At 36.5% G+C, this 13,784-nt stretch overlaps 1 protein-coding gene across 2 annotated transcripts in view; it reads left to right on the top strand.

Moving 5' to 3' along the window:
- The first annotated feature begins 688 nt into the window (after positions 1-688).
- Reps (RALBP1 associated Eps domain containing) overlaps positions 689-13,784 on the top strand; it is a 63,578-nt gene continuing 50,482 nt past the window's right edge. For both annotated transcript variants that reach the window (XM_068354711.1, XM_068354710.1), the window contains exons 1-6: positions 689-1,009; positions 4,764-4,938; positions 5,133-5,218; positions 6,332-6,524; positions 8,260-8,488; positions 11,386-11,521. In XM_068354711.1, the coding sequence (XP_068210812.1) occupies positions 860-1,009; positions 4,764-4,938; positions 5,133-5,218; positions 6,332-6,524; positions 8,260-8,488; positions 11,386-11,521 (969 nt within the window). In that variant the 5' untranslated portion in view covers positions 689-859. The remainder of the gene's footprint in view (positions 1,010-4,763; positions 4,939-5,132; positions 5,219-6,331; positions 6,525-8,259; positions 8,489-11,385; positions 11,522-13,784) is intronic.

Raw genomic sequence — 13,784 nt, 5'->3', positions numbered from 1 at the left:
GCTAAAGAGTCTCTTCTACCCTTACCAAGAGGAAAGTGGTCACTGGACAATTACAGTGCAGTAGTTAACCCCTTGAGTGGAGAAAATTATTAATGATAATAATAATTACAATATTTCGGCCTCTATTGCAAAATATATCAATCAGGAAAGGCAACTTACAAATTTATATATCTCATATTCCTTCTTTGGGGATTTCTAATTTCTAGACCATTTCATCCTTTATTATATAACGGAGAATACAATGCAAACATGATCTTGTAGTTGAAAATTCTATTCAAGTAGATAAGGTGAAACTGTTGACACTAAAGTTAACCTGGGACATTGAAATAAAAATCTATGAAGACCCAGAATTTACCGGTTAAATTTCTTATTGCTTGAATTTTAATAGTATTTTCATTTCTTCTTAGAAAATGAAACAGTAATGTTTAATCTACTCGTAAATTTATCATCTGTGGTTTAGTTTCCCTAAAATAAAGATAAAATGGGCTGTCTTTACTAGGTTTTTTGAGATAATAATATTTAAAACGATGTTAAATAGCTCCAGTATGCTATCTATAAATAGCTATTATTGTATATTCCAAAATTTCTTTTAACTGCGCCAGAATTACTCCAAAATAGCAACCAAGTAAAGCAGAAAAACAGACCCAAAGAAATGAGAGAACTTTCAAAAACGAAATCTGGCAACAATGTTTACTTGTCAACAAATATGTCTGACAAGTAAGAAGTTAAGCATTCAGGGTTAACTTGTTCAACTAAATGTTGATAGTTCTTTTTTCCGATGATGATTAATCCACTAACAGTGTCCGGAGAACACTTCTGGAGTGTCGTTTAGAGACTGAGATAAGAAAATAAGGAAAAAATGGATGAAATTACCTACACGGATAACGAAACAAAATATTATGGCGATTTGTTTACACATTTAGACAGCGAAGCTACGGGCGTGATTCCCCTCAATCAGTTTCATGAGTTTCTCAGGGCGTCCAAGTTGTCTCCTGAAGTGTTATCACAGGTAAGGTGCTGGCACTCGAGGCCTTCGAAACACTTGTGAAATAATTGATTTTAGGATATTTTAACCTGTAGAAAGTCGGGTCATTTGTCATCTTTGGTCAAACCTGGGTTGGGTCAGCCCCCCCGGTTAATGGTAGCTTACCGGTATTATTATTATTATTATTATTACTACTACTACTACTACTACTACTACTACTACTACAAGCTAAGCCACAACCCTAGTTTTGAAAAGTAGGATGCTATAAGCTCAAGGGCACCGACAACGAAAACTAATAACAAATAATAATAACAACAACATTAAGAATAATAATAATAATAATCATTATTATTACTACAAGCTAAGCCACAACCCTAGTTGGATAAGCAAGATGTTATAAGCCCAAGGGCACCAACAAGGAAAAATAGCCCTGTGAGGAAAGGAAATAAGGAAGTAAACTACGAGAGGTAATAAACAATCTAAATAAAATATTCAAAGAACAGTAACAACTTTGAATTAGATCTTTCTAGCATAAATCATAAAAACTATAACAACTGATATTAAGGCTGTTGCTGTAGATTGTTATTATACACCTGAATTCAAATATACATTAAAATTAACACTATGGACATTGGAATTATATGATTGCCCGAGGCATATAAATCCGGTTTTTCACTGGAGTTTCTCTTTATTAAATAGTTATAAGAATAGAGAATAATTGAATCATAAGTCACTGTTGAATATGAAGAACAAAAATAAAATCCCTGTTCAATGTAGCTATATACTAGCTATTTATAGTTATTTAGGCTAGCCTATCTCAGTGAGAAATCTTTGTTGGGTCACCAGGCCTGTCGTTCGTAAAAAAGAAAAAAGGTAGAATCCTTCATAATCATGTCTGTAGGCACCCACACATAATTAATCGTATTTACGCGTTAGTTCGTCTAAGTAACACTAATTATTCACTTACCAGTCTTTGCCATGGCAAAGTGGTACATATTGCACTACGTGCATTAGCGGGCAAGTATTTTGGGAGACAAAAATTGGGTGACCCTACTATTGGCAAACCACCCAGGCCCCAAACTATTGACAGCCTCACTATTTATAGGAGGATTGTAGATTTGCAAATATATTTTAGCTTGATTCATTTATAGAAAAAGAACAGTTCAATCCTATTCAACGAAATCAAATATGCCCTAACCCAAAGTAAACCCCCCCCCCCAATAACCCTACAAATGTTGGTGTGTCATTATAGGGGCTTATTGCTCCAAATGCAATCCCCAGTCACCTCTATTAGAACTGTTTAGTGGGTACGTCTTCTGTTCTACAAGCTAACCCTATTTATTGATACTTGTCCTTCTGTGCTTAACAAATAGGTTGAATAATTTGAATAATAGTTTGATGCCAGCTAATTTTAGATAAGCAAGCCATTGTGAAATATTATCTTTGGACTTCTTCCAGGTTTGACTTTAGATCCAGGGCTCTAATATCTTTGGGCGTAGAAAATGTCCAAGTCGAATGGTTTTTAACCAAACCTCTTCATTCAACCTTTTCTAAGTAACCTAACATAACTTACAGTAGCTAGGATAGAACTAAACATTGAAAAATGAGTGAATCCCCAGTTAGAATAAATTGAATGGTGTTAGGAAGTCATTATTGGCTTGACCTTATCATCTGTATATCCATTGCCAAAACTGGTGATTAAGTTTATGGTTTATCGAATAGGTTTATGTGATATTAAATCCCATTTTCATTATGATAAACATTGTTATGGTAGATTTTTCATATACTGTAGCGTGTTTTATATTATTAAAAATATACATAGTTGGTGAACTCAGTGAAAATTGCTGTTCCTACGTTAATACAAGCCTATCGATCTCCAGTATAGGAAATATCTCAAGCGGAACTAGAATGCTTATTGAAATTGTTAACAATGTAGTTAACTATAGGTGGTAAGCACGGGGTAGTAGCCCTGCCCTTGCTCTTGTCGAAGAAGCTTCGCTTTTGTCTTCAGCTGTAACGAATATAGATCTGTTGTGCTTTATCCATCGCTATTTTATTACTTTTTCTTCATACTATTTACTTTGAATGGTTCATGTTGGGTTTATCTTAATGATGAAACAAAACAAGAATTTTCCTACTGGTGATATGGTGGGCATAGTTCCAGTTTATGGCTAAACTGGGGATTGATCCACACCCACTCTGCTCTTTTGTAGGGCCATGATGGATTGTAATATTCCACATGTGCTGAGTGTCAATCAGGACCTCCTGTTAAAGGGTGGGCATATTTTTTGAGGAGGAAGGAAGGCCAAGTCTAATTCAGTGTCATTATTAGCAACACCCTAGACAATGCTGGAGAGTGTATAGTACTGTGCTCTCCTCTTCGGCTTTTCTGGTAGCTAACCTCCTGGGTTCACGCCCCTGGCCTGGTTCTTAGAAGAATACTTCAGGAGCCAGAAGAACTCAAATCTACTTCGGCGAGTTTTTTCAGGGTTAGTGGAGTGTGATGTAATTGCCGCACTCTTGTATGTGTTAGGAGCTCTTCCTAAGCATACCACCAACAATGACCTTGACCTAAGGGTTTTCCCTTCCTTAGGTCTTGCAGCTAGTCCCTCTTTGTGAATTTTGAGGAGGGAGTTGGTGCCTGCACTCTTCTTGAACAAAGTGAAGAAGGGAACTGCATCCAGTGTATTCTTTCCAACCAGGAACTTTGTTTTTACGGTCTTTGTTCTCGAGTTTGAAACTTTTAACTTCTGCCCCCTTGCGAGAGAAATCCTTATTTTTCCTGTGGTACTTGCTTATTTTGATTAGGACTCCTGGATGTTTTCATGTGTGGTCTGTATGGTGTTTTTTTTTTTGTAGCGCTTTTGGATTAACTCATTAGCACCATTTTCGTGGAGTCGTCCAAGTTCATTTTCCATTATGACTGGGATTTTAGTAGTTTTACCACATGTCAAGTGTAGTTAATGAGTCAGTTATGTTTGATTCATGGTGTAAGTGGTTGGCCTTAGTCCCTCTTATTTCGCTGGAAATTTAGTGAGTTAGACATCGAGGAAGACTCCCCCCTTGACCTTTTATAGCTTATGGTTATCCAAAGGCTCTGAGAGTGATTTTATCCTGGAGACCATTGGTGGTTGCTCAGCTTATTGTAGCTACCCAAGCTCTGAACAAGTTAGCATTTTGCATAAGGCTCGCAGGTGGATATAGATGGGAGAAGTTGACGTGAATGTTGTCTTATTCGTATCCATCCCCTCTCTCCCTGCCTGCTAACTGTCACTGCCAGTCTTGAGGGGTAGAGTGAGGATATGTATCCCTTAGCCATTTCAACGAGGAAATTGCTGAAGACCTTTAGATTTTTTCTCTGGATTTATCTTTCCCTATTTTTACTCATCTTTACTATTCATGGTGGACTACTGCCCTTCACACTTCAGTAAATGATCTTCATAGCAGGGTGCTCCATCTCTTGCCCTCTTTAATGAAGAGTCAGCCAGTCATTCCTTCTTTGCTGTATTTTTCAAGCTACTTACAAGTACTGTATTCTAGTGTAGAGCTTCATAATGAATGAGGTAGTGGAGTGTAACCTCTCTCTATCATTTATAAACTAGTTCTTTTTCAGCTTTTAATTTCAGTAATAATTTTCATTATGATGTATGGTTTGAAAATTTGTCCATCGATCAGAAAAGCAATCAGAACAAAGTGTGGTCTACAATATCTATAATAGTTTTATTTGCTATGATTATCGAGTGAGTTTCAGCTCTAAGCTTCTCATTTCTTATTTTAGATTTGTCAGCTAAGTGGGGGAATCGATCAAGGATGGTATGGGAGACGCGAAGTTTTTATAGCCCTCAAACTAGTGGCAGCAGCCCAGCGGGGCCTTCCTGTTCGAGCGGAATCTCTTTCTCTTGGTGTTGACTTGCCACTTCCGAGGCTTCACACCAATAATAATACTCACTATGGTAAGTTCATTAACATCTTTTTAAATGTAAATTTTGGTAAATACTTCAGGTGATATTACAAGGCATTTAGATATATATTTGATGAATTTATACTTTTTATATTGCATGATTAGAAGCACTTTTATTGTGTATATATGTGTCTTGAAAATTGCTGTCTATTTTACTCTCTATATTATATTCCTTCAACTTTTCAGAAAACAGTCTAACTTTCACTTCCAAGGAATATGCATCGAGTCCAGATCTCATCCAGCTCAGTGATTCTGACTGCAACACATCTCATGTAATGCATTATTCCGTTGTAATTATGCTGTAACATTTTTGTTTTGCGTTCAGGTGGTATAGGACCAGTCATGCACTTAACCAGTACTGCACGTACATGTATTTTTGTATAAAAAAAAATTGTAGCTTATAATTAAATACAGTATAGAAATTAGAGTTGTAATTGCATATGTGCATTTTTTTTAAGCTCCTACGATTTTGTCATTTAATTTTTTCTATTCTGGTCTTTTTATCATTTTCATTATGATGAAAATAATTTTTAGAATAGATTAATATTCTAATTTTTATTGCCTTGTTTAGGAAGTTTTTATACATTACATACAAACATACACAAGTCCAAAGACTTGTTTATATGAATATGGATCACAACTTTTAAGGTCGTCCTAAGGAATAAGTCTGCTGTTACCAATAAAATGAAGATAATTAATGCAAAATTTGGGAGAGGGGATGAAAATATTTTGGATTTTAAATGTCACTGATAGCTGTAATAGGTGTGAAAAGTATTTTATTTCCACAACACTTTGTTTCTAAGTGTATACAAAGCTTTTGTCCTTTAATGTTGGGAATACCTTCAGCAAAGCTGGAACGACGGTTGGAATCGTTAACGAAGTAGTTAAGGTAGTTAACGACGGAATCATTAACGAAGTAGTTAAGGTAGTTAACGACGGAATCATTAACGAAGTAGTTAAGGTAGTTAACGACGGAATCATTAACGAAGTAGTTAAGGTAGTTAACGACAGGATGTGAGAACAGGCGAGTAGCGCAACTAGCCTCATGTCAAAGACTTCACTTTCGTCTTTGGCTGCAACAAGTTGTGTCTTGTCCAAGACTATATAATTGCTTTCTCATAACTTTTTCCTTTGAATGGTTGATTTCGGCTTCATGTTAATGGTTTCAACGACCATTCCAGCTTCTTTAAGACATTCCTGATTTTAAAGGACTTGAGTTTGTACAGCTAGAAAAAATAAAAATGTAAAATTTTCATTTCATGGATGATAAAGGGAAAAATAGGGGCTGCCCAGGTAATTTAAAATTAAGAATTAGATATTTAGAAATTTAAAAATCATAAATATGTTTGTGGTAAGCTCACCAACATGTTTATTTCTTTGTGAAGATGGTTGACGGAGGGTATCGCATGATGGAAAGTGAAGATGTAGACGGGGTAGACGAGAGGATGAGTGATCCGTCGGGAAGAATGCTGGTCCGGTCCCCCTCGGTATCATCGCCTGCATCTGATTCTCCGACCCCAACTAATAGTGTACACGAAAAGAGCTGGAGCCAAGCACATACTCACTGGCATGGTTTAAGTTAGTATTTACATGATTATGTTGCATCATTACCACCCATGTCATATGAATGTTTGCTGTTGAGATATTACTTTGTGTATCCAATACATGTTTAATAAATTAGGATAAGGAGCTTCTGTGTTAATCTTATAAATATTTTACAATTATCTATTATGCTTACAGTACTAATTGAAGACCTCTTTGTCAAAGTTTAAATATCAAACATTGGTTGTGTATCATTTTCATTTGGTTGTAGGCTTGTAGCAGTTCTGTTACTAAAATTATCGCTGTACCTTGTTCTATAAAAAACCCATCATATATATTAGCCCACATCTGGGGTCTTCAGAAACCTTTAGACACTTCATATTCAGTTTAAAGAAGGAAGATTCTTTGTTGGCTGGTTATCAGCACTGTGTAAGCACACCATCGATCTGTAGTTTCCAGGCAGGCAAGAGCTGTACCTTTGGTGTCTTATCTCACTGACTACAAGTTTCACTTTCCAAGACTTATATTTCATTATTTACACCTAGATTAATCTTTCATGCGATTCAAGGATCACTCATCTTGGGTTATCTTTCCAGGCAGATACAGTACAACTCTCCAGGTTTCCAGCTATTTATTGACCAAACGAGAAAAGTGCCTATACGGACTAAAGGATCTCTTTTGTATCAACCTCGTGTTTCTTAAATTCCACGGGAGCCGGAGAATGTAGATATTCTAGCTTCTTGGTGGCACAGCTAGCTACAGCAGCACTAACTTTCTAGTTACCCTAATTTCATCTGAACAATGCCTCAAACCCACACCAGTCTTCATCAATTTAGCATCCTCCATGGTTTTAACATTTTCCTAAAGGGTCTGCTTTTGGGAGAGCATTTTTGAGAATAATCAATAAGTTAGGCTCTCTCCACAGATCACTCTTCCTATGGGTAGAGGCAAGACTTACCTCTATTACAGTTGAACTAATAGAAGGTATACAACTTAGTAACTTGTACCAAACTTTGGCCATCTTTACCTTCTAGAGACTAAGGGGATCATCTCTTTTGCATGGGCAGAACAATACAGTATGCTTTTCTCTTGGCTGGCTGTTCCTCTCAACTGAATGACCAAGGAAAGGCTACCTGAAGATAAGCATTTGTTTTGGTCAGTCCAGTCACTTTCAAGGTATACGTATGTAAGGCAGTATTTCGCAGTCTTATTGTTTGTCCCCAAAATGGGAACTCCTCCCTGTTTTTTTTTCCTTAGAAAAAAATCCTAATATCAACTCTTTTGCACTTCTATGTGAAGTTGCAAGGTATTTGTATTTTTCTGTGGGGAGGTATCTCCATCATGACCGATTCTCTTCAGAGTTGAACCTCAAGTAGAAGTGAGACACCTTATAACCCCTTGTAACCCATCAGTTTAGGGTTGGCCTAGTGGTGAGTACTGTCATATATCTACAGATATGTGCCCTCTCCACTGCCTTCGATCAAAGACATCCTCTTCCACCGTACCTCTTCTCTCCATATCATCCTTCATCTTATCTCTCCATCTAATTCCCTGCTCTCCTCTTGATCTTCTCCGCCTAACAGGTTCTTCCCAAGCCCTCCTCACTCCCTCCCCCCCATCCATCCTCAACACGTGTGCCCACACCATCTCAGTCGTGACACCATCTCAGCCTCGATACTCTTATCACCTGTAATTTTCATTACGCCTGAGAGAAATACGAGTATCACAGTGTAATTTTTTTTTCATTGAAAAATGTGCCCTTTGCTTTCAGTTAATGATGAACACAGACAGTTGTTGGGAACAGAGGAAGACTCATCCGAGCATCAGTCATCTGATGAGGAGGAATATGATGTGTGGACCATAACTGATGAACAAAGAAGTTACTACACTGACCAATTTCGGTCTATGCAAGGAGATCTGACTGCATTGCTCTCTGGAAATGATGCCAAAGAATTCTTTGAAAAGTCAAAGTTGCCAGTTCATGAATTGAGTAAAATTTGGTAAGGAAATTTATGGTTTTCCTTTTTTGAAATATTAATTAAATACTGTAAGTGTGCTGGACCAATGTGGTTAAAAGAGATGTAGGAAGTTTCTGTACACTTATGTTATACTTTATGTACTTTTCCTTCAACAGATATTTTCTCGGTTATATCTTCATGAAATATTTTAAGGAGACATTGCTTCAAATAAAAAACTTTACTTAATAATGCTGGGTCCATTTAAATTACCCTGTGCCTAAGTTGAGATCTGTACTTGTTGAGAGATTATGGCCCTGCAGCACTCCATTTGCACTGCACTGGATTTGGATAGTTAAAAGTAGATAATTTTATCATTGCATTTTAAATAAATACTCGTTACTCAATGACTAATCAGCAGTGTATTGATTGGTCATTATTGTTTGTTAACACTTTTACCCCCAACGCTATTTGGAACTTTCCAACCCTTAACCCCCAGGCCTATTTTTTTTTTTTTTTTTTTTAAAGCACATTTTGCAATATTTAAATTGCGCTAACAGCCTTAATTTTCGTCATAGAGAGGTCAGGTTTGTCTCATCATTTTGGAAAATGCCTGAAGTTTATCATAAAGTTATCAAAAATATGCAAAAAAAAAATGTAAATAGCAGTGTTTTGCAAGGACGTACAGGTACGTCCATGGGGGTAGAGGGATGAGTTTTGTGGAACGTACCAGTACGTCCATTGGGGTAAAAGGGTTAAATACTTGACTTGTGTTTACTTGTCTATTGTAATAAGGGTCAAATATTGGATAATTGTCAATTTTTACATTTAATATTTTTCATTAAACAGTCCTTGTGTCTGATATCAACCCTCAGCATGATCAGCCATTACCTAATTAATAAGGAAAGTGGAAAGGGGGTTCCCCTCACAGTTGTATCACGCACTAACTACATCACTATAGTCCATTTCTTTTAGCGAGTCATATTTGAACCGACTCGCAATGGTGGCCTTTTAGCTCGGAAAAGTTTCCTGGTCGCTGATTGGTTAGAATTATCTTGTCCAACCAATCAGCGATCAGGAAACTTTTCCGAGCTAAAGGGGCACCGCTGCGAGTCAGTGCAAATATGACTCGCTAAAAGAAATGCACTATAGTTAATGGTGATAGTGGTACAAAGGGAGTTTGGGTTCAATAACATCAGGTGATATAGTCTTGAAAGGGATTCGTTTGAGTGATTTGTACAGCAAATTGGGTTTAAAGTCTTTGGTGTTTTCACAGGTTCTTGGAGTATCTTTGCAGATTTTAGCTTTGTCATTTTGCACTTTTGGATTAAATATTCAAGATTTTTATTAAATCAAATGAGATGATGTAAAATTCATCACCTGAGATATCGAATGATTGATATTTATAAAAAAAAAATACAATTAAAAATTACAGATTTTTATATTGGGTAACATTGGGATGATGTCTGTAGTGTGTTTGAAACACACACACATAGATAGATAGATAGATATACACTGATTGTTTGATTGATTCCAAACTATTATGAGGAGCTGTATGCCACAACCGAGTGTGTTTAATCTTAGATAAGTTCTGCCCAACCCCGATTTAACTAGAATATTTGTAATGGTTGATCTTAACCAAAGGCCTTGTCCACACGATTGAGCATGCCCGACGAGCAAACCATGATACCAGGCCACAATAGTTAGTGAAAATAAGGGTTGATAACGTTAGAAGCGGGGAAAACTAAAGATAGGGATCTGGCAACACTGTAAGATGCCAGATCCCTGTCTGTGGCTTTCCCGCTTCTGACGTCATTAACCCTCAATCTTACTAACTATTGTGGTCTGGTATCACTGTTTGCCCGTCGGGCATGCTCGATCGTGTGGACAGGGCTTAAGAGTTTTGCTGTTTGATCATGCTCTCCTCATTTTCACTGTTCAAACTAAGGGATATATTCTGCTTATATAAATAACCCCGATGTATACATGGCCACACTCGTTTGACCTCGAGTGCCTGTGTCTGATAGGGCAGTTTGGTCGTCTTTCTTGAAAGAGGGTCCTGCTCATAGCGAGTCTGGTGTTTTCTTAGAATATTTGAGTTCATTATGTGTAATTTCCAACAGAATTAACTTCAGGTGATTGCATGTAATTTGATACCTCAGTTACTGCTATAGGCCAGGTAAAGTCTAATGTAAAATTACTTTTATTTTCTATGAAATTAGAATTATTTGAAGTCTTAGGAATTCAGAAGTGGCTCAATCTTACTTTGGGTTTTTCCTTTAGAACTTTACTTCTGCATAGTATAGAGCATATTTACTGGGTCTCTACTCTGTGTTCTTCCTTTAGAACTTTACTTATGCGTAGTATAGAGCACATTTATTGGGTCTTTACTATTAACCCTTTTACCCCCAAAGGACATACCGGTACGTTTCACAAAACTCATCCTTTTACCCCACGGATGTACCGGTACGTCCTTGCAAAAAAATGCTATTGAAATTTTTTTTTGCATATTTTTGATAATTTATTTTAGAAAATTTAGGCATTTTCCAAGAGAATGAGACCATCCTGACCTCTCTATGATGAAAATTAAGGCTGTTAGAGCAATTTGAAAAAAATATACTGCAAAATTTGCTTGAAAAAAAAATAACCCTTGGGGGTTAAGGGTTGGAAATTTCCAAACAGCCTGGGGGTAAAAGGGTTAAAATTACCATCTGTCTGGTTTATCCATGAAAGCAATGGTTTCATTTCGTGTAGGCTTGTTTTGTCCTTGACATATGTAGTCAGTTGTATGGTAGAAACCAGTGACTGATTTAAATATTTTATGATCTATTGTAAGGTAACAAATTTACATAAAATTTATCAATAGCAACTTCTTTGAATTCTTTGTAGCTACTGTTATATGTACCTTTATAGATAATGAAAATTCTTTTTGCTTTCCTCAGGCAACTTGCAGATGTTACTAAAGATGGAGCATTGTCTTTAGAAGAGTTTTTCACTGCTATGCATCTCGTAGTCCTAAGAAGAAATCACATAGAATTGCCAGAAACGCTTCCACCGTCACTTAACCCTCTAATGCAGGTACTATAGATGCAGTTTTATTTCCGTTTACAGAAGGTCGTCGATTTTCAAACATCCGGGGATACAAACACAAATCCAACGGAAAAAACAAACATACGATAAAGAAAGACTGTAATCAAACAATATATCATTCAATACAGTAAGCAAAACAACATTAGTAAAAACCTGATATCTATTTTATATGAAACCTGATTATTTGTTGACTTTTGTAGCTGGGAATCATAGGCATGGGATTCAGGTTAGGCCTACGATAGGCCAAAATTTTACAGAATTATTCTTACAAACAATTCTACTTACAAACAACTTGGAAACAATTAAGTTTGTAAGTTGAGGACCTTCTGTATTGTAAGTTCAAGTAAGGTATATATTGTGTGAAGGACCTCTTAAACTTGTGAGTATACCTGACCTTCGTAAATCTACTATGATGGTAAGTAAGGGTCAATGTAATCTTGGAGTACATTTGATGTGTTGTAGGTTTATGAACAACTTTACACAAAAACCACCGCACCAATTTTGACCAAACTTAAGCCAGGCTGACACTTGCACGAATTTGTGGCACGCATTGTCACGATTCGAGTCGTGAACTGGCGTGAACTTGTCGTGAACTGGCGTGAAGTGTTCGTAAACCCATCGTGACATCGTGGCATGTCTTGATGAGAATTTTGAAATGTTCAAAATTTTGGTCACAACAAAATTTCATGACCGGGTTGTGAACTATGCGCGAACTGTTCGTGAACTCGTCGACACGATGCGGGAAGTGCGCAAACTATGCTTGAACTAGTCGTGCCAGTTCGTGTTAATGTGGACAGGTCATCTGTGATTCTGAGGTAATTTTTTTTTTTTTTTTTTTATCTTCCAGTTCGTGCCACAAAATGTCACGACTTGCCACGACAAATTCGTGGCAAAAAGTCTTGCAAGTGTCAGGGTACCTTTAGTAGTCGTGGGTATGACCTAAGAATGAATCTTTAACATTTTGGGTAAAGTACATCACAGTACAAGTATGCAGTCGTACTTTGAAAATAATCGTAATATTAAGTAAATGGCAAATATTTTGCTACTGTTATTTTTTGTATGGGAACATTACATAAAACCTACTGAGTCAATTTAAATGAAACTCGGTGGACATTTGGGGTATGACCCCAAAGGACAAATCCATTAGATTTTGAGGAAAATGAATCGAAGTACAAGTAGGCAGTGGAGTTAAGAGCAAAATAAGACTGCTTGGTGTGACAAAGGCATGCTCTCTACCGAGTGCCCCTCTAGTTTCAGAGTCTTTTCAGCCTCCAGCTAGCCCACTTTAAATGTAGTTTTCTCCAATTAAAGAACAATGCCTTTGGAGGTTCCTTGAAGTAATGAAATGGAACTCCATGGAGTGTACAAACTTTTCTCATTTAGAATAAAATAGTATTTGGGTTGTGTAAAATAAACTCATCTTATTAGTGTGGGATTTCGTGCAATGCTTTTTAATCATGTATTATAAACTTTTGATAGCTTTCCCCTGATTATATATTACTGGTGTTATAGATTAGTTTAATAAAATCCTGAATCTTATTTTTTGACTCTTATGGCTTTCCCTAAAGATTGTTATAGATTAATTTAATATTAACAAAACCATTGAATCTTGTTTCTCGACTCTCTCTTACGGCTTTCCCAAAAGATTTGTTATCAAGTGAGATGGGAAAACAGGACCTATATAAAGTTTAAAATACTGTATGAAGAGACCAATGGAAACATTAAAAGTAAAGAAGAAAGTATCGAAATTGAGGTCAGAGTGACGGTGCATAAACCTTAGATTCTTGTGCAAATTGGATTAATCATAAATGTGACTTCATTATCTATTGGGTCTGTTCAATTTCTTAGCAGTGCATCTTTGCATGAAGTATGCATATCGTCACCCTCATAAACTAACTGCCTAAGTCTTTTTTTCCACTAGTTGGGAAATAAAAAAGAAAACCTCATTTCCTAATTCTTTATATCATTGTGGTGAGCTTAAATTAACAAATTCTTATTCACAAATTCTTCTATTAAGAATATGTGAATTGAAACTCAAGACAATGATATAAAGAATTAGGAAATGAGAAGGTTTCTTTTTGATTTCCCAACAAGTGGAGAAAATGACTTCGGCAGTTAGTTTATGAGGGTGACGATATTTATGATGTACATTTGACTTCACTGTAAGATGTCTAGGGTTGATTAAGTATCTTAAGCCTTTTTTTAGCAGTTTGTATCAAGGTTGACCTCAACCTTTTCACTGCCAGTGGTG

The sequence above is a fragment of the Palaemon carinicauda genome, chromosome 2, assembly GCF_036898095.1.
Source record: "Palaemon carinicauda isolate YSFRI2023 chromosome 2, ASM3689809v2, whole genome shotgun sequence".
NCBI lineage: Eukaryota > Metazoa > Arthropoda > Malacostraca > Decapoda > Palaemonidae > Palaemon > Palaemon carinicauda.
Note: the sequence above shows the minus strand (reverse complement) of the source record. Positions and strands in the feature narration are given on the sequence as shown.